General features: G+C 41.5%; 1 protein-coding gene across 4 annotated transcripts in view; it reads right to left on the reverse strand.

Annotated features, from left to right (window-relative positions):
• The window catches only part of NIPAL2 (NIPA like domain containing 2), a 109378-nt gene that overhangs the window by 41839 nt on the left and 45434 nt on the right, over nucleotides 1–22105 (reverse strand). For all 4 annotated transcript variants that reach the window (XM_075847674.1, XM_075847676.1, XM_075847675.1 and 1 more), the window contains exon 5: nucleotides 550–671. In XM_075847674.1, the coding sequence (XP_075703789.1) occupies nucleotides 550–671 (122 nt within the window). The remainder of the gene's footprint in view (nucleotides 1–549; nucleotides 672–22105) is intronic.

The raw sequence follows: 22105 nt of genomic DNA on the forward strand, positions 1-22105 counted from the left end.
TCCACCATTTAAAGAGACAGTGAAAAATGTCTGCGCCATGATCACCACTTTATCTTACATATCCAGTTCTCAAAACTACCAGAAACATTTACAGCAGCTTTTTGTGTAAGTTGTGTTACAAAATTATGGTGAAAATTAGTACATGTGACAGAGCTTTAAGAGGGTGATAGGGCCCCTTCTAAGTTTTGCTATTGGACCCTATGAGTTCTGTGTATGCCCCTATATTTCTTTCAACTGCAGGAAAACTGGAGTATCATGTATGACCTATTTTCCACTAGTCTTCAACTAAGAGTTACCCCATACCAAAAAGGTCTTCTGGCAAAGACATGTATTGTGTACAGCAATATTTCTCAAGTTTTCAGGATTTTGGGCGAGTGCACCCATTTACTGGTTATTACAGGATACTGAAACAGTAACAATAGGCAACTTGCGTGTCTCTGTTATTCATGTCACTACTTTAAATTATGGAAGAAAATTGGAATCTAGTAAACCAGAATAAAATCATGTTTTACATTCAGGCAACAAGACCCTATTTAGGTCAACACTTACCAAATACAATACAAACTGCCAGCTTACAAAACTTCGTGCTACTTTCAGAGCTGTGATATCTTGAGATACATTTGGAGAAAAGGTTACCAGAAGATAGGTCCCCGTGACTGCCAAGGTCCCACCTGAAAAACAAATAATCCATTAATAAATACAGGAACACTGGTAGATGAAGTATAGTGACGTTTCAATGGTATCTGATAAGGATTACAAAAAGTATTCAAAATTGAGTTGAAAGTGATATAAAAGGATGATAAAATGATTATATCATAATAAAACACAAAGCCAAAGTGGACACAAGACAGTTATAAAATCTATACATATAATAAAAAGATGAGCATTTACAGCTGCATACATAAATCGTAGCCAGTGTCTCAACATAAAATCCTATTAGACTAATCACTAGAACGGCCTACAGGCCAAGTCCTACACTATTAAGGGACGAACACAGAAATAAAGATAGCAGGAAAGTCTTCACATGTACACTACCGTTCAAAAGTTTAGGGTCACTTAGAAATGTCCTTATTTTTGAAAGAAAAGCACAATTTTTTTCAATGAAGATAACATTAAATTAATCAGAAATACACTCTATACATTGTTAATGTGGTAAATGACTATTCTAGCTGCAAACGTCTGGTTTTTAATGCAATATCGACATAGGTGTATAGAGGCCCATTTCCAGCAACCATTACTCCAGTGTTCTAATGGTACATTGTGTTTGCTAACTGTGTTAGAAGGCTAATGGATGATTAGAAAACACTTGAAAACCCTTGTGCACTTATGTTAGCACCACTGTAAACAGTTTTGCTGTTTAGAGGAGATATAAAACTGACCTTCCTTTGAGCTAGTTGAGAATCTGGAGCATTACATTTGTGGGTTCGATTAAATTCTCAAAATGGCTAGAAAAAGAGAGCTTTCATGTGAAACTCGACAGTCTATTCTTGTTCTTAGAAATGAAGGCTATTCCATGCGAGAAATTGCCAAGAAACTGAAGATTTCCTACAATGGTGTGTACTACTCCCTTCAGAGGACAGCACACACAGGCTCTAACCAGAGTAGAAAGAGAAGTGGGAGGCCCCGCTGCACAACTGAGCAACAAGACCAGTACATTAGAGTCTCTAGTTTGAGAAAGACGCCTCACAGGTCCTCAACTGGCAGCTTCATTAAATAGTACCCGCAAAACGCCAGTGTCAACGTCGGAGACTGGCTAATAAAAGGAAAAGATTAATATGGGCAAAAGCACACATACATTGGACAGAGGAAGATTGGAAAAAAGTGTTATGGACAGACAAATCGAAGTTTGAGGTGTTTGGATCACACAGAAGAATATTTGTGAGACGCAGAACAACTGAAAAGATGCTGGAAGAGTGCCTGACGCCATCTGTCAAGCATGGTGGAGGTAATGTGATGGTCTGGGGTTGCTTTGGAGCTGGTAAAGTGGGAGATTTGTACAAGGTAAAAGGGATTTTGAATAAGGAAGGCTATCACTCCATTTTGCAACGCCATGCCATACCCTGTGGACAGCGCTTGATTGGAGCCAATTTCATCCTACAACAGGACAATGACCCAAAGCACACCTCCAAATTATGTAAGAACTATTTAGGGAAGAAGCAGGCAGCTGGTATTCTATCTGTAATGGAGTGGCCAGCGCAGTCACCAGATCTCAACCCCATAGAGCTGTTGTGGGAGCAGCTTGATCGTATGGTACGAAAGAAGTGCCCATCAAGCCAATCCAACTTGTGGGAGGGCCTTCTGGAAGCATGGGGTGAAATTTCTCCCGATTACCTCAGCAAATTAACAGCTAGAATGCCAAAGGTCTGCAATGCTGTAATTGCTGCAAATGGAGCATTCTTTGACGAAAGCAAAGTTTGAAGGAGAAGATTATTATTTCAAATAAAAATCATTATTTCTAACCTTGTCAATGTCTTGACTATATTTTCTAGTCATTTTGCAACTCATTTGATAAATAGAAGTGTGAGTTTTCATGGAAAACACAGAATTGTCTGGGTGACCCCAAACTTTTGAACGGTAGTGTACTTATACCAAACACATAAGCTCAGCATAAAAAGACTTAGAGATATTACAGTTGATAAAATGTTTTCTGAATGAAAAGGTCAGTTTCAAACTAGCAAAATGACCAGAAACAGCAGACCGTAATTCCACCATTGTTCTTTGGGATATTTTTTTTACTCCGTTACCTGCCTGCCATGGCAACCCAACAGCTCCCTATGCATGCATTGTAGATACACTGATGGGGTGATATGGGGAGGGGGCTCCCTCTGTCATACCACTTAGATGCCAAGGTCTGTATAATACAGCCAACACCCACAGTTGATGGCATAAGCACAAGTCCTGTGCCATCCAAACACCGTACATGCACAGGACCGTGCAGGTACTTCCTCCAACCTGTGCCGTACATAGACATCACGGTGCAGGAAGGAGGTAAAGGGATTTTATATACTGAACCTAATAAAATATTCTCAAGAAGGCATCTTATTAGACTTGATGACTTGCCCTGTATCCCTAGCAAACAGTCTGTCTCAATGAAGGCTAAACTTCAGCTTAAAACAAACGTTGCGACGTGCTTTATTATATTGAAACACTTTGCATTTTCTGAGGATCGGAAGTGTCCTCTTATTGCATGAGAAAACCTTAGTTGCCATTTTTATATTGGGTCGTACCGTTTATTCTTACAATTCAACTAGGTGGGGTTGTTTGGTGGGGTTTACTTGGAATAGTCATGGGATACACACAGGGTTGAATGTATGTGCAGGATGGTGAAATTTTGTGTGTGTACACGTTGGTGCCATTATTTAGTACTGTATGACGGTATCATTTATATCTAAAGAATAGTTACACTATTTTTTTGCATACATGATGGTGACATATTATGTATAAGTTGGGGGAATTTTTCATTAGTGCTATAATGCAGTATAATGTGTGTATGAGGTGGTGGCATTATATAATAGTACTGTAGGATGGCATTATTTAGGTGTGCAGGTTAGTGGCTGAGTACACTTTAAATCTCTGAATTTATTTGGGGTGAGTACTGGAAGAGACCAGCACAGTTTGCAGATTTGATGGGTGTGAGGGCGGTTAAGACCAACCCGGTCAGGAGCTTTGAATTTGATGAGGAGGGAGACCAGCCCAACACACCACAATGCCATGTGTGAGCTTAGCCTGACTGTGCAATAGAGAATGGGGGCACTAAAAGTGCCTATGGGGATTCAATTCACAGACTAAAAGACGTAAGGCATTTCTTAACTATGAAAGCCATAAACCTGATATCCTATGCCTCCAAGAGACTCATTTCACCTCTACGTCTCACCCAAATTATTTTAATTCCAGATACCAAAGGATTTATTACTCTATACTTCAGTCCAAGTGTAGGGGTGTATCTATATTATTTAGGAACTCGTTTCCCATAAAGGTTAGAAGTTCAGTTATAGACCCTCAAGGTTGATTCATTATATTGCTGGGCACACTTCATGGTGTAACCGTATGTGTAGTTAATTCTTATGCTCCTAATGATTCTCCAATCCCATATTTTCTCTCAATGTGCGAACAGCTCCTGCTATTGGATTATATCAAACTGATCTGGTGTGGTGACTTCAATTTTACTTTAACGCCTTCTATTGATTCCACATCGATGGCAGCGGACAACCGCACACGTCCTCAAACACAGGCAACACATGATATATTCAACACGCTGACATTGGTAGATACCTGGAGGGAACAGAATCCTATGGTTCGGGATATACATTATTACTCACCTTCTCACAGAAATCATTATAGACTGGACTGGATACTTACAAATGCTATTTCCACACGGGACATGTTATATTCAAGACATATACTTTGTGTTTGGTCAGACCACGACATGGTATTAACAGTTTTTGATGATACTAATAAGCCAACTCCGCAGGCCACCTGGCGTTTGAATGAATCTCTTCTTACTAGACCTGAAATAATAACTAATATTACTAAATCCCTTGAGGACTATTTTCATAATAATTCCACTCCGGACATCTCATCCGAAATTATCTGGCTAGCTCACAAACCTGTAATTTGGGGTTCTTTTATTTCTTTGGCTTCTAGATTGAAAAGAGGCCATACCAAAGCGCAAAAAGACCTAGAATATAAACTGGCGAAACTAGACATTGCATATTGTAGGAACCCTTCCCGATATTTGTATAAAGCACTGATTGACACCAAAACCGGTACTGAAGCACACGGCAGAAAAAGCCTAGTCATGGACACAAACCACGTATTATAAATTGGCCAACAAACCTGAGAAAATGCTTGATTGAAGATTGAGGGAAAAACAAAACTATTAACCATATTCACTCCCTACAAATTAGACCAGGGATCACTACCTCCAACCCAGAGCAGATTTATGATAAAATGATGGAATTTTACTCCAATCTAAACTCCACCCCTGATCCTGTGCCAGAATCAGCATACGTGTCACTTTTCTGTGATTTGCAACTCAATAGTATAACCGCTTTGGATAGAGAAGGACCGAATGCGGATATCATCGAGGACGAGTTATCAGATGCTATCAAACATCTTTAATTGGGGAAAGCACCGGGACCAGACCGATTTTCAGCTAAATATTATAAAAAATGTTCCCCACAACTTCTACCCCATTTACTGCCATTCCTTAATACCATTATGTCTGGTGAATGCCCTGTCCCAGAATTTCGCTCGGCACAGATCACAGCAATCCCAAAACCTCATAAGGACCATACTAACCCAGCCAATTATCGACCCATTTCCCTGCTAAATTTAGATTTTAAACTTTTTACTTCTATTTTAGCTTCCCGTTTAAATAAACTGCTCCCCTGTTTGGTGGATAGATATCAAATTGGTTTTATACCAGGCAGGCAAGCAGCAGATAATGTTCGGAAGATCTTGAATGTGATCCACTATGCAAAAAGAACCACTACTCCCATTATAGCTCTTGCCCTTGACATAGAGAAGGCATTTGATAGTTATCCTGGCCTGATCTCCTACACACTTTAAATGCCATGGGCATAAGGGGTTCCTTCCTTTCCGCTGTCACTGCCCTCTATTCTTCCCCCACTACTACTTTGAATATTCCTTCTCGTCATCCCAAACCTGTCAAAATATTTAGAGGAACACGACAGGGGTGCCCCCTCTCCCCTGCCTTATTTGCGTTAGAAATAGAGCCATTAGCTATAGCTATAAGGGACAATACTATTATCTCTGGCCCAGAAATTGGCGGGAAAACATATAAATTAAATATTTTTGCTGATGACTTACTACGGACTCTACTAAACCATTACTCTCACTACCTAATCTAACTAACCTTTTGAATAAATTTGGTCGAATATCAGGTCTAAAAATAAATCGCATAAATCGGAAATAATGTTTAGCAATATCTCTGCTGTGACCCATAAATTAGTGAAACTTTGGATTTAAACACGGTGTAACCTATATTACTTACCTTGGGATTAAGTTAACGATGTCCTTACAATCCCTATGTAAGGTCAACTATCCACCAATGTTATCTTCCCTTAAGAGGGACTTAGAAAAGTGGGACTCGCCATTTCTATCCTGGAGTGGGTGCATACATTGCGTCAAAATGGTCACATTACCAAGATTGTTATACTTATTTAGAACATTACCTATCCCAGTTCCTAAACAAGATATTGACTCTTTTCAAAATCTGTCTTCGGGTTTATATGGGGTTATAAACACCCACGTATATCAAGGTCTGTCATGTATCTACATAAAACAAATGGAGGATTCTCTGGACCTAATTTATTTAAATATTATTTGGCTTCTAGACTCTCAATTAACTAATGTCATGTCTGGTACTCTCGCGCATCTCTGATCTAACTTTGAAGCTCATTTAATATCCCCTTGAAGTGGCCCACATTAATCTGGACCTCTGCTCGGTATCCTGCAAATTTTAGAAATAGGTCTCCTTTTTTCTACTGTGACCTGGTGTTATGGGGGAGCGTCAGATTTAAGTTTGCTTTACATGGTAGGCCTTCTCTACTAACACCTTTATTTTATAATTCTGAATTTCCCCCAGCTTTAAACCCACACTCTTTTAGATGGTGGTTCGACAATAAATTGTTGACCGTGAGAGACTTTACCGAGAGCAATGGGGTTTAATTTGCACTACCGCTAGTAAGGGGAGTTTACAAGTCACCCTGATGGAGACTTCTCTTAAATTACTACATAGAATCTATATGGTGCCGACCAGAATACACACCATGTATCCTGATATTCCCGACACATGCTTTAGAGGGTGTGTGGACCCCTGCACTCATCTGCACACGTGGTGGACTTCTCAGAAAGTCAAATGCTTTTGGAGGACGATTATGACACGTGCTAATTCAGTGATGAATACACACATAGAGCTAACGCCTGAGGTTTGTTTACTGGGGGTTAAACCAGATGGTCTTTCTTTCCCTACCTTTAAATTGCTTCAACTCCTTATGATGTCAGCTCGCATACATATTGCACAAAACTGGAGACGGCCTTTACTTTCACTTATGGCGGTAAAAAAATCGTATGAATAAAATCTTGGTTTACGAAAAACTCACTGTTAGACGGGATACTATAGGACAATTTGATAAGATTTGGTCTACATGGGTACAAACTATGGCGGTCCCAAATCTCTCTTATTATTCAGCAATATAATGTTCCCTATGTGTGCTGGAGGAGTGCTCGGGTCTCTATCCTTATTCTTTGCTTTGGTTATTATTAAGACTTTGTGATTTAGAATACACAGAGGATGGTCTCTATGTTCATCTATGTGATTCTATACATATATGTTTATTTTCTGTATGCTTCTTATACCACAAACACCATGTTTATACGATTTGCTTTTTATATTGTTTTTTCAAATAATATACCCGGCTGGTTATCGTCTATTGACTTCCTGCGTGAAGTTTCACTTTACCATTTGCATATGTAAATTGCATATTGTATATCCAACTTCTATTGTAATTCAATAAATTAATTTGAAACATAAAAGTGCCTATGGGAGTATAAACTCTAAATACGGCCCTGCCAGCGTATAAAATACAAGTGAATGTCCAGTTGAACAGTCACTTGAATATATTTTAGGGCTGAATCGCTATATTTGACCCTGACATCCTGTTGTCCTGTTGGATTGTGACATCCATCACCATAACTTTCACCTTGACTTTCACAGATTTTGCTCTGGAGAATGGAGGGTGGTCAGTATTAATATGTTTTTGTTTGTTTTAAATACTTATCATATTTTTTTCTGCTGAAATAGAAGCAAGAATGACTGTATAGACAGTTTGGACAGCCACTTTAGAGAAGATTTTTTTTTAATTTTAAAACAGTCATTGCACTCACGTACACACATGAACCCTGGTGTAATGTGGAGCACACACATCGTAAATAAATAAAACATTTATTTTAAAGCTATTGCATTGCCAGGGTTTTAGTTACAATGTTGATGTGAACCCACAAAGCGGAGCTACAGACTTCACTGTCGTAGTACAATGATATACTTGTTCACATTTAGCCAAACAAATATTTATAAGATGATACATCTGGAATGTGAACTCTCTCAGCTTACACCCTTCCCAGAGGAAAACTCTGAATTATACAAACTGACAAAGTTCTTTCAACATGAAATAATTACTTCCATATAGGACAGTATCTGTCTGATAAGAGTATTTTATGCAGAGCTTCAATGCCACTGGCCTGGATCAGTACTGTAAATAAGAACAGGTTATGTGCACTCAATGCCAGTTGTGGGCCAGCAAGCATCCAGTTCCAGCCCAGACAGAATAAATGCATTTCACAAGTCGATTCAGTCCAATGGACTAGAGCCAGTGTGGGCAAAGCTGATCTTCAAGGTCGCACAGCAGGCCAGATTTTAATGGAAAGAAGAATGCTACAGTACCTCCTAATATGGAACATTATATTAGAAAAATTCTTATTTTCAAACTAACAATTTATGGATCTACTGAGCACAAAAAAAGGTCAGCCATAATACACCGTATAACGGTTACTGTGTTCAAGTATATAACTTTTCTTAAGAAGTTTAAGGCTGGGTTCACACGACCTATTTTCAGACGTAAACGAGGCGTATTATGCCTCGTTTTACGTCTGAAAATACGGCTCCAATACGTCGGCAAACATCTGCCCATTCATTTGAATGGGTTTGCCGACGTACTGTGCAGACAACCTGTCATTTATGCGTCGTCGTTTGACAGCTGTCAAACGACGACGCGTAAAAATACAGCCTCAGCAAAAGAAGTGCAGGACACTTCTTTCAGACGTAATTTGAGCCGTTCTTCATTGATCTCAATGAAGCACAGCTCAAAATTTACAGCTGTCAGAGAAGCCTCGCAAAATGCGAGAAGGAGCATTTACGTCTGAAACGAGGCAGCTGTTTTCTCCTGAAAACAGTCTGTCTTTTCAGACGTAAAAGCCTGCTACCGTGTGCACATACCCTAAAGGGTAACTAAAAACTTTCAGAAGTCACTGTGGCATGTCAGAAGTTTTGATTGGTGGGGTCTGAGCATTGAGACCCCCACGATAGCTAAATCGAAGCTGGAGAAGCACTCGGGTGAGCACTGAGCCGCTTGCCTTCTAATCGGCTTTTCTAGGAAAGCCGATGCAAAAGTGTACGGACTCAATAGAAAGTCTATGAGCCCGTACAACAGCTGCATGGCTTTCCGAAAAAAAACGATCAGAAACAAAGGGGCTCAGTATGACATTTCAGAAGTTTTCTGAAAGTTTAGTGACCCTTTAATTATTTCAGGATCATTTCCTTTACTAGGCAAACAAAAATGGACAAGGAGGCAGCACTTCCAAAAATAGAACAGCCTTTAATCACCCATGCAACGTTTCAGTCCACAAGGACCCTTCTCAAGCATGCTTGAGAAAGGTCCTGGTGGACTGAAACGTTGCATGGGTGATTAAAGGCAGTTATATTTTTGGAAGTGCTGCCTCCTTGTCCATTTTTGTTTGCCTGATATTGAGGACCGTGGACCAGGTTCTGTGGAGGCGTGCACCCCTCTGGTGGTCCAGTGCTGTGGTAACTCTCTACTTTTTCATTTCCTTTACTAGTCTCACTAGTTTATCAAACTCTATAAAATGATTTCTCCTAACATTAAAAAGTTCTCCGAAAAAGTTCACGGGTCGGATTTCCTGCAGATAATTGTCATTCTATGGAATTTAAAATCCGCCCCACGGTTTAATTTCTGCGGGCAAAAATTCTGCAGTATGTGGATGAGATTAGTAATATCCCATCCACTTACCTGCTACTGCAATCAGCTGCTGATTTTACCTGTGCAAATCAGCATGTAAAATCCACAGTAAATCAAATGTGATTTTAATTAAAATATTTGATTAAAATTAAATAATATATTTTATATCATACTCTTACTTGTGCAAGATAAACTAATGCTGTGTTCAAACTAGCCAATGAACCAGACCAGCGGTTTGCATATGTGCCATGAATCCTGGTGACTTTATCACACCGATGCTGCCAGCGTACAGGGGAAAGAAGAGCGGTCATCAATACACAGGCAGGGAAGCTCTTCTCATTGGAGGCCTGTGAATTGAAATGCTGACAGGGCCAACCTTAGGGGTGTGCAGCCTGTGCAATTGTCACCTGTGCATTAGCCAACATTGCTAGAAGGGGGAGAGCCTGTATATTTTGATTAGAATGAATCTTAATATTAATTGTATTATTTAGATATTGTATAGCATGGTTATAAAAGATTATGGAGCGGTTATTTGGTCACTGTAAGTTGGTGTTATTGAGCACTGTATGGTGGCAGTGGTCTCAGATAATTTTTTACCCCTCAGATGCAGTGCTGAATAGCAAGTGACACATCTGAGTGGTTTGGGAGGGAAGTGGCCGCATCGGAGCGTTTTCGTGGGGATCTCCTGAAGTCCGGGAATCTAGTAACAGCCTCGGGCTTCAGGGCAACGATCGAAGACCACTAGCAGTGGTCTCCGATTGTATTTAACCCCTCAGATGCGGCACTCAATAGTGAGTGCCGGCCGCATCTGAGTGGTTTGCGAGGGAGGGGGCCGCATCAGAGCGGTTTTCTCGGGGATCTCCTGAAGACTGGGCTGTTAGTAACAGCCTCGGGCTTCAGGGCAACGATCGGAGACCATTAGCAGTGGTCTCCGATCAGTTTTAACCCCTCAGATGTGGCACTCAATAGCAAGTGCCGCATCTGAGTGGTTTGGGAGGGAGCCGCATCGGAAAGGTTTTCCCGTCATCGGGTAATCTGCTTCTGAAGCCAAGGCTGTTAGCAACAGCCTTGGCTTCAGAGTGATGATCGGAGACCAATAACAGTGGTCTCCGTTCATGTGATCACTGTAAGAACCATTCACAGTGATCACAAAATGAAAAATGAAGTGTTTCTCCTACTTGTCTCTCTGTCTCTCCTCACACTATCTGTATGAGAAGAGACAGAGAGAGAATTTTACTGTGACACCAAAGACACAAAATTACAATAAATCTAATATATAAACTTTATATAAACTTCAATTGTATACCTAGGCTAGGGTTATCCTTAGGGCACGTTCACACGTGGCAGAGTTTTTCCGCTGCAAATGTTTGTGCAGATTTGGCGCAATTACGCAACGAATCTGCACCAACATTTGCTTATTTGACAGGTAATTCAGACGTTGCAGATATCACAGCGGACTTGCCACAGATTTCAGTTTTTGCATTGCAAAGGCTGAAATCCGCAGTGAAATTCAGCTTCTTCTCCGCCACAAACAGTGCATGCTGCGGACTGAAAATTTTGCACCGCAGCCTATAGTACGCAGCGGAGTTTTCCGCAACGTCTGAACGAACTAGTCTATAAATGTATTGAAACAAATGTCCACAGCGGAACTCCACCGCAATTCCGCCACGTGTGAATGTGCTCTTAGGGTTAGTCTAGGGTTATTTTAGGTTCTATTCTAGTGTTAGCCTAGGTTTAGCCTAGGGTTTTTGTGTAGCGTATGTGTGTGACGTCTGTGTATTTTATTTGTGCAAAAAAAAAAAAGTTAAAAAAAATATATATGTAAAAAAAAATAAAAGAAGTTTTATAGTCTACGTGTTTGTTCGACATCAGTTTTTTGTGGAGCGTGCTTTTGTGACGTCCGTGTATTTTTGTCTGTGAAAAAAAAAAGTTAAGAAAAAATAATAACATTTGTCTGCGTGTGCGTCTGGTTACAGTCTTTGTTGTACGTGTGTGTAATTACAATGGCCCATAGAAGGTTCACGGTGGAAGAGGCATACGCATGTTCATTTTGGACTCTGATGAAAGCGATACAGAAACCGCGTCCGAGGTAGAAATGTATTCTACCAGTGATAGCGACGACAGTGATACGCTTTCTGCAATTCAAGTGTCGCTGCAGAGTCCACAAGCACAGGGCATGTCGCAGAAGTACCACAAAACATGGCCTACTCTATTCCACCAGAATATATTGAGTGGGTACTCACAGAGTCATTTTCCCCTAATATCCCAGAATTTATTGCCACACCAGGGATAAATATGAATGTGGAAAATTTTTACAGCCCTCGATTTTTAAAAAATATTCATTACAGATGAACTATTGGAGCTGGTTGTTAACCTAAACCAATATGTATGCTCGACAATTCTTTGCTGAAAAGTCAACGTCCTCCTATGCAAAGGAGTGGCACCCCACAAATACTGGCGAACGTAAACATTTTTGGGGCTCATTCTCAACATGGGGTTAGTGAAAAAGCCCTCAATCCGGTCATATTGGGCAACAAGCCCTACACATGCCACACCTGTTTTTCCAGCCGTTATGATCAGAAGCAGATATGAGGTGCTAATGCGCTTCCTTCATTTTAACGACAATCACCAGGCCCCCCCGTAGTGATCCAGGCTGTGACCGCCTGTACAAAATAAGGCCCCTGATAAAAATTGGAGGAGTTATTTATTCCGATGTACAACCCCGAAAAAAAACTAGCGGTGGATGAATCGCTGATGAGTTACAAAGGCAGGCTCTCATTCCGCCAGTACATCCCCTCAAAGAGAGCAAAATATGGGGTTAAAATTTGCAAGCTCTGTGAGAGCGGTACAGGCTACACATCTGCCTTTAGAATCTATGAAGGCAAAGACCGTGATATTACCCACATTATTAACTCATTTACTTTCACACTGTTTTTGTAGGGAGAACCAAATGGAGGGTTGCTTATTGGATAATGTTTCACTGTAAAAATGCAGCAATACTGTATTTTCTGGAAAAACCTATTTTTTATTTCTTTCCACCTATTAAAAATACTTATTATACCCCTAGATGAATATTAGCAGGACATTTATACTTGTCAAAATGACCTGCAGTACCATGGCAAATATAGTGTGGTTCCCTAAAATCAGCTCTGGCGTAAAAAGGCCTCCAAAAGCCAAAACCAAAGCCAAAAGCCTCCTTCTGTGATATGCCCTATAACGGATAGATTAGACACACATATTTGGTATCGCCGTACACGGGAGAAGTAGCAGAATGTGGAAAGGGGTCACTTTTACCAATATGTCATATGGTGTTTCGAAATGGCTTAAGAAAAGTGCCACTTTTGTAAAAAAATTGCAATTTAAATTTTTTTGGCCCAAGTTTGGACAAATTCTGTAAAAAGTGTGAAGGGTTAAAACAGAAATTGAACCACTAGAAATAGAATTTGGGGTGTGTATGTTTTTTGTATCATGGTCATTTTTGGTAAATTCTGACAGTCTGTCACTCCAGTACTATGGCAAATGCAGCAAGGTGCACTAAAATTAATTCTGGTGTGACAGGCCTCCAAAAGCCAAAATGGACTCTATGATATGCCCTATAACGGGTCCATACAATAGATTAGACACACATATTTGGCATCGCCGTACACGGGAGAAATCTCAGAATGTGGAAAGGTGTCACTTTTACCAGTATGTCATATGGTGTTTCGAAATAACTTAAGAAAACTGACAGCGGACAGCTATTTACATTTTTTTGGCCCAAGTTTGGACAAATTCTGTAAAAAGTGTGAAGGTTTAAAACGGAAATTGAACCGCTAGAAATAGACTTTAGAGTGTCTAGTTTTTTTTTTTTACCATTATTTATTGGAGTCCATTACCCATACATTAATACCATGGTGTAAAAATCTAAATTAAGACATTTTAGTGCGCAATTGAAAAAAGGGGCACTTGTGTTTTATACTATATTTCTAGTCAAAAAAAATAAACTACACCCCCCAAATCAGGTGTCCTCATGATCAGGATAAATGGAAAAAATATATTTCAATATATTTGTATGATACAATTACTTTTATTTTCAAACGGTTATATTTTAAATGATGAAAAATCTAAATTTTTCTTTTTTTTCTGTCTTTCCACGGCTATAAAAAAGTAACAAAAATGTTACCTATACATATATACCACAAAAAGGAAGCACTACATGACCCAAGAAAACAGTGCAAAATTCACATCGATACATAAAATATATACAGAGTTAGGCCCCATGCACACGAACGTAAAAACGCCCCTAATTATGGGCCCATAGACTTCTATTGGCCACGGGTACCTCCCCGTATGCTTACGGGAAGGTGCCTGTGCCGTTAAAAAATATAGAACATGTCCTATTTCAGGCCGTAATAACGGCACGGGCAGGCCCATAGAAGTCTATGGGGCTCCCGTAATTACGGGTGACTACATGTGTGCACCTGTAATTATGGGAGCGTTGCTAGGCGACATCAGGGGATAGTCACTGTCCAGGGTGCTGAAAGAGTTAAACGATTGGCAGTAACTCTTTCAGCACCCTGAACAGTGACTACCGATCACAATATAGATCAACCTGTAAAAAAAATAGAAGTTCATACTTACCCAGAACTCCGTGCTTCTTCCTCCAGTCCGGCCTCCTGGGATGACGTTTCAGCCCATGTGACCGCTGCAGCCAATCACAGGCCAATCACAGGCTGCAGCGGTCACATGGACTGCCGCATCATCCAGGGAGGTCGGACTGGATGTCAAGAGAGGGACGCGTCACCAAGATAACGGCCGGGTAAGTATGAATTTACTTTTACTTTTTCTACGGAAAGCGCTGCCCCTTCTCTTTATCCTGCACTGATAGAGAGAAGGGGCTGGCGATTACTGCAGTGCAATTTTGCAGCGAAAACGTGCCCGTAAATACTGGTGCAATACGGGTCGAATACGTGTGACCAAGGACCCGTATTTACGGCAGTATTTACGGGAGGACAAAAATATGTTCGTGTGCATGAGGCCTTATACTGCGTTACATCTGTGAATAGCAAAACTGCAAAAATTGCTCTGGTCACTAAGGTTTAAAACACCTTCGGTATTAAGGGGTTAAAGGCTTAGGAAACCTTTGCAGGTGTTTTGTGTTGATTCGCTGATTAGAGTGTCACACCATGAGGCTACAATCTTGAACTTTTACCCAATATTATAATTTTCTGAGACAAAATTGTGGGTTTTCATTAACTGTTGGCCATAATCATCAACATTAAAAGAAAAAAAAAATATTATGGAAATAGATCACTCTGTGTGTAATGAACCTATATAATATATGAGTTACACTTTTTGAGTTGAATTACTGAAATAAACTTCGATGATATTCTAATGCATTGAGAAGGACTAATATATATATATATATATATATATATATATGTGCGTGTGTTTTATTACATACACATATGCATGTCTTTCCCAAGACCAATGACCACAAGAGCTGCTGCCAGACAAATCTTCAAAACCCTATAATGATTATCAAGGATAAATATGAGAAATGTGGAGCACCATATTATATAAGCCAACACAGAACGATAGAATCTATTCACATGCATATGGCAAACATCTCATTAATTTTCTTCAGTTTGGTTTTAGAAGAAAAAAAAATACAGCGTTGTCTGCTTCCAACTAAATGCTAAGTCATTTCTGGACCAAGACATGGAAAAAGAAGGCAAAAAGCGGGGGCCTGCATTCCTCGAAACATGTGTATGCCATCTGAATTCTGGTCAAAGATGATTGCACTCATTTACATCGGTGTGTGGGAATCCTGCAAATAAATAATCCAATGGCGGAAAAGCACAATCTGACTTTATATTCAGAACTTTTATTTGTATTGCATTGTCTTCGATAAGTTGGTTATGGATAAAAGGGAGAATTTACTGTATGAGTTCTACCATGACAAATTAAGGTTGGAAGGTTCATTACTAGGATAAGCCATCACTTTGTGATTGGTGGGGGCTCAACCGCCAGGACCCACAAGATTCTGAGAATGAAGGGGCTGCAGCGTTGATTTAGCCCTGCATCCTGTTGATGGTTTCTCTGCACTGCGGCGCACCTGCCCACTATATGTGCAAGGTACTTCAGCACGGCCATATTTATTTGAGTGGAGCAGCACAGAGGGTGGTTGGGAGCGCCAATGTGCAGGGAAAAAAGGAGGGGGACACAGCACTAAAGGACTGTTGCGGTCCCATCATTTGCAAGATCAGTGAGGGCAGGGCCTGTCTTAGGATAGATGGCACCCCATGCAAAATTTTCTTTCGGCGCCCCACCTCCATCACAAAAAAAATTCTCCATAAAAAAGATATAATGCCCTTTTTAGTGCCCCCACACAGTATAATGCCCTTTTTAGTGCCCCCACACAGTATAATTCCCCCTTTTCGTGCCCCCACACAGTATAATGCCCTTTTTATTGCCCCCACACAGTATAATTCCCCTTGATTGCCCCTCACACAGTATGTCCCCCTAAGTGCCACAAACCGTATATTGCCCCCTGTAGTGCCCCTACACAGTATAATGTCCCCATTAGTGGCCCCACACAGTACAATTTCCCCCCTCTGCTGTTTGCCACACACAGCCCCCCCTTGTAGATAGTGCCCCCTGTAGATTGTACCATACAGCCCCCCTGCAGATTGTGCCATACAGCCCCCCTGTAGATTGTGCCATACAGCCCCCACCTCCCTCTTGTAAATCGTGCCATATAGGCCCCCACCTCCCCTTTGTAGATAGTGCCATACAGTTCCTACCTCCCCATTGTAAACAGTAGCCCACACCTCCCCTTGTGAACAGTGTCCCCCAAACAAATAAAACAAAAAAAACTAAAAAATTGTACTCACCTAGGACCCGTTCTAGTGATGAATGAAGCTGCTCTACAACACAGACATGATCCTTGCGTAGGCCGGTGTGATCCAGTGATGCCATCATGCTTGCCGAAAGGCCTGTAGCCTAGTAAATGGCAGAGCAGGGAGATACCTCACTTCTGTGCCATAGGATTCAAATGGTATCTGCGTCCCCCTTATGCCTGGTGGCACCACTAGCAGCCACTATAGCTGCTACAGTGGTAGTTACGCCACTAAGCAGAGGAGAGCACAGGCAGAAAGACAGCTGTACAGACGCCGGGCATGGGTGCTTCACAAGCAGGGGAAGGGAACCAGCGCAGTGCACCCTTCCACCTGCTGGAGTGATGCGCCTTGTGTGATGGTACAGGTTGCACACCCCAAAGGCCGGCCCTGAACGAGGGTTCTGGGAGTTGGGCTCCCTCAATCACAAAGTAATGGCATATCTTAGAAAAATGGCATAACTGTGTGATTGGAATAATAATTAATTATGAAGTGCTCCATCCGTAATTTAGTAGTCTCTGCTCCCACCATTGGTAAATGCAGATTGTACGCAACTTCAAACTATGCGTAAGATCTCATTCAAAGACCGTGAACAACACCTTGCAAGAGTGACACATGAGTAAACTTTTGTCGGAAGTATACACAGATATCATTGTACCTCATAGCAAAACTTAAAATGAGCCCCACTGCAAAATCCACCAAATGCACTACCCTTTTGTTAACCCCTTAAGGACGCAGCCTAGTTTGGGCCTTAAGGCTCAGAGCCCATTTTTCAAATCTGACATATTTCACTTTATGTGGTAATAACGTCGGAATGCTTAAACCTATCCAAGCGATTCTGAGATTGTTTTCTCGTGACACTTTGGGCTTCATGTTCGTGGTAAAATTTGGTCGATATATTCAGTGTTTATTGGTGAAAAATTGCAAAATTTAGAGAAAATTTTGAAAAAATTGCATTTTTCAGAATTTAAATGCATCTGCTTGTAAAACAGACGGTTATACCACCCAAAATAGTTACTAGTTCACATTTCCCATATGTCTACTTTAGATTGGCATCGTTTTTTTAACATTCTTTTATTTTTCTTGGACGTTACAAGGCTTAGAACATAAACAGCAATTTCTCATATTTTTAAGAAAATTTCAAAAGCCTTTTTTTTAAGGTACCTCTTGAGTTCTGAAGTGGCTTTGAGGGGCCTATGTATTAGAAACCCCCATAAAACACCCCATTTTAAAAACTAGACCCCTCAAAGTATTCAAAACAGCATTTAGAAAGTTTTTTAACCCTTCAGGCATTTCACAGGAATTAAAGCAATGTGGAGGTGAAATTTGCAAATTTCATTTTTCTTGCTGAATTTCAATATTATTCCATTTTTTTCTGTAACACAGAAGATTTTACCAGAGAAATACTACTAAATATGTATTGTCCAGATTCTGCAGTTTTTAGAAATGTCCCACATGTGGCTCTAGTGCGCTCGTGGAATAAAACACAAGCCTCAGAAACAAAGGAGCACCTAGTGCATTTTGAGGCCTCTTTTTTATTAGAATATATTTTAGGCAGCATGCCAGGTTTGAAGAGGTGTTGAGGTATGAAAGCAATGGAAACCCACCAGAAGTGACCCCATTTTGGAAACTAGACCCCTCAAGGAATTCATTTATGGTTGTTGTTATCATTTTGACCACACCGTTTTTTCACAGCACCTATTTGAATTGGGCTGTGAATTAAAAAAATGATATTTTTTTCCATTAAGATGTAATTTTTGTTCAAAATTTCTTATTTTCACAAGGAATAAAACACCCCATTTTGTTGCCCAATTTGTCCTGAGTGCGGCAATACCCCATTTGTGGTGATAAACTGATGTTTGGGCCCATGGCAGGACTCAGAAGGAAAGGACCACCATTTGGCCTACTGGAGCTTTTCTTGTGCTAAGTCATGTATGCAGAAGCCCCTGAGGTACCAGTACAGTTAAAACCCCCGAGAAGTGACCCCATTTTAAAAACTACACCCCTTAAGACATTCATCTAGTGGTGTAGTGAGCATTTTGACCCCACAGTTATTGTGTAAAAGGTAATGCGCAGCAGATGGTGCAAAGTGAGATTTGCAATTTCCTATGCATATATGCCATTTCAGTGTCTGATATATTGTGCCCAGCATGTGCCACTGGAGACATACACCCCATAAATTGTAATGTGGGTTCTCCCGGGTACGGCAATACCCTACATGTGGCTGTTATTAGCTGCCTGGGCACACGACAGGGCTCAGAAGGGAAGGACCACCATTTAGCCTACTGGAGCTTTTCTGGTGCTAAGTCATGTAGGCAGAACCCCTGAGGTACCAGTACAGTTGAAACCCCCGAGAAGTGACCCCATTTTAAAAACTACACCCCTTAAGACATTCATCTAGTGGTGTAGTGAGCATTTTGACCCCACAGTTATTGTGTAAAAGGTAATGCGCAGCAGATGGTGCAAAGTGAGATTTGCAATTTCCTATGCATATATGCCATTTCAGTGTCTGATATATTGTGCCCAGCATGTGCCACTGGAGACATACACCCCATAAATTGTAATGTGGGTTCTCCCGGGTACGGCAATACCCTACATGTGGCTGTTATTAGCTGCCTGGGCACACGACAGGGCTCAGAAGGGAAGGACCACCATTTAGCCTACTGGAGCTTTTCTGGTGCTAAGTCATGTAGGCAGAACCCCTGAGGTACCAGTACAGTTGAAACCCCCGAGAAGTGACCCCATTTTAAAAACTACACCCCTTAAGACATTCATCTAGTGGTGTAGTGAGCATTTTGACCCCACAGTTATTGTGTAAAAGGTAATGCGCAGCAGATGGTGCAAAGTGAGATTTGCAATTTCCTATGCATATATGCCATTTCAGTGTCTGATATATTGTGCCCAGCATGTGCCACTGGAGACATACACCCCATAAATTGTAATGTGGGTTCTCCCGGGTACGGCAATACCCTACATGTGGCTGTTATTAGCTGCCTGGGCACACGACAGGGCTCAGAAGGGAAGGACCACCATTTAGCCTACTGGAGCTTTTCTGGTGCTAAGTCATGTAGGCAGAACCCCTGAGGTACCAGTACAGTTGAAACCCCCGAGAAGTGACCCCATTTTAAAAACTACACCCCTTAAGACATTCATCTAGTGGTGTAGTGAGCATTTTGACCCCACAGTTATTGTGTAAAAGGTAATGCGCAGCAGATGGTGCAAAGTGAGATTTGCAATTTCCTATGCATATATGCCATTTCAGTGTCTGATATATTGTGCCCAGCATGTGCCACTGGAGACATACACCCCATAAATTGTAATGTGGGTTCTCCCGGGTACGGCAATACCCTACATGTGGCTGTTATTAGCTGCCTGGGCACACGACAGGGCTCAGAAGGGAAGGACCACCATTTAGCCTACTGGAGCTTTTCTGGTGCTAAGTCATGTAGGCAGAACCCCTGAGGTACCAGTACAGTTGAAACCCCCGAGAAGTGACCCCATTTTAAAAACTACACCCCTTAAGACATTCATCTAGTGGTGTAGTGAGCATTTTGACCCCACAGTTATTGTGTAAAAGGTAATGCGCAGCAGATGGTGCAAAGTGAGATTTGCAATTTCCTATGCATATATGCCATTTCAGTGTCTGATATATTGTGCCCAGCATGTGCCACTGGAGACATACACCCCATAAATTGTAATGTGGGTTCTCCCGGGTACGGCAATACCCTACATGTGGCTGTTATTAGCTGCCTGGGCACACGACAGGGCTCAGAAGGGAAGGACCACCATTTAGCCTACTGGAGCTTTTCTGGTGCTAAGTCATGTAGGCAGAACCCCTGAGGTACCAGTACAGTTGAAACCCCCGAGAAGTGACCCCATTTTAAAAACTACACCCCTTAAGACATTCATCTAGTGGTGTAGTGAGCATTTTGACCCCACAGTTATTGTGTAAAAGGTAATGCGCAGCAGATGGTGCAAAGTGAGATTTGCAATTTCCTATGCATATATGCCATTTCAGTGTCTGATATATTGTGCCCAGCATGTGCCACTGGAGACATACACCCCATAAATTGTAATGTGGGTTCTCCCGGGTACGGCAATACCCTACATGTGGCTGTTATTAGCTGCCTGGGCACACGACAGGGCTCAGAAGGGAAGGACCACCATTTAGCCTACTGGAGCTTTTCTGGTGCTAAGTCATGTAGGCAGAACCCCTGAGGTACCAGTACAGTTGAAACCCCCGAGAAGTGACCCCATTTTAAAAACTACACCCCTTAAGACATTCATCTAGTGGTGTAGTGAGCATTTTGACCCCACAGTTATTGTGTAAAAGGTAATGCGCAGCAGATGGTGCAAAGTGAGATTTGCAATTTCCTATGCATATATGCCATTTCAGTGTCTGATATATTGTGCCCAGCATGTGCCACTGGAGACATACACCCCATAAATTGTAATGTGGGTTCTCCCGGGTACGGCAATACCCTACATGTGGCTGTTATTAGCTGCCTGGGCACACGACAGGGCTCAGAAGGGAAGGACCACCATTTAGCCTACTGGAGCTTTTCTGGTGCTAAGTCATGTAGGCAGAACCCCTGAGGTACCAGTACAGTTGAAACCCCCGAGAAGTGACCCCATTTTAAAAACTACACCCCTTAAGACATTCATCTAGTGGTGTAGTGAGCATTTTGACCCCACAGTTATTGTGTAAAAGGTAATGCGCAGCAGATGGTGCAAAGTGAGATTTGCAATTTCCTATGCATATATGCCATTTCAGTGTCTGATATATTGTGCCCAGCATGTGCCACTGGAGACATACACCCCATAAATTGTAATGTGGGTTCTCCCGGGTACGGTAATACCCTACATGTGGCTGTTATTAGCTGCCTGGGCACACGACAGGGCTCAGAAGGGAAGGACCACCATTTAGCCTACTGGAGCTTTTCTGGTGCTAAGTCATGTAGGCAGAACCCCTGAGGTACCAGTACAGTTGAAACCCCCGAGAAGTGACCCCATTTTAAAAACTACACCCCTTAAGACATTCATCTAGTGGTGTAGTGAGCATTTTGACCCCACAGTTATTGTGTAAAAGGTAATGCGCAGCAGATGGTGCAAAGTGAGATTTGCAATTTCCTATGCATATATGCCATTTCAGTGTCTGATATATTGTGCCCAGCATGTGCCACTGGAGACATACACCCCATAAATTGTAATGTGGGTTCTCCCGGGTACGGCAATACCCTACATGTGGCTGTTATTAGCTGCCTGGGCACACGACAGGGCTCAGAAGGGAAGGACCACCATTTAGCCTACTGGAGCTTTTCTGGTGCTAAGTCATGTAGGCAGAACCCCTGAGGTACCAGTACAGTTGAAACCCCCGAGAAGTGACCCCATTTTAAAAACTACACCCCTTAAGACATTCATCTAGTGGTGTAGTGAGCATTTTGACCC

This window comes from Rhinoderma darwinii (genome assembly GCF_050947455.1).
Source record: "Rhinoderma darwinii isolate aRhiDar2 chromosome 5 unlocalized genomic scaffold, aRhiDar2.hap1 SUPER_5_unloc_58, whole genome shotgun sequence".
Lineage (NCBI taxonomy): Eukaryota > Metazoa > Chordata > Amphibia > Anura > Rhinodermatidae > Rhinoderma > Rhinoderma darwinii.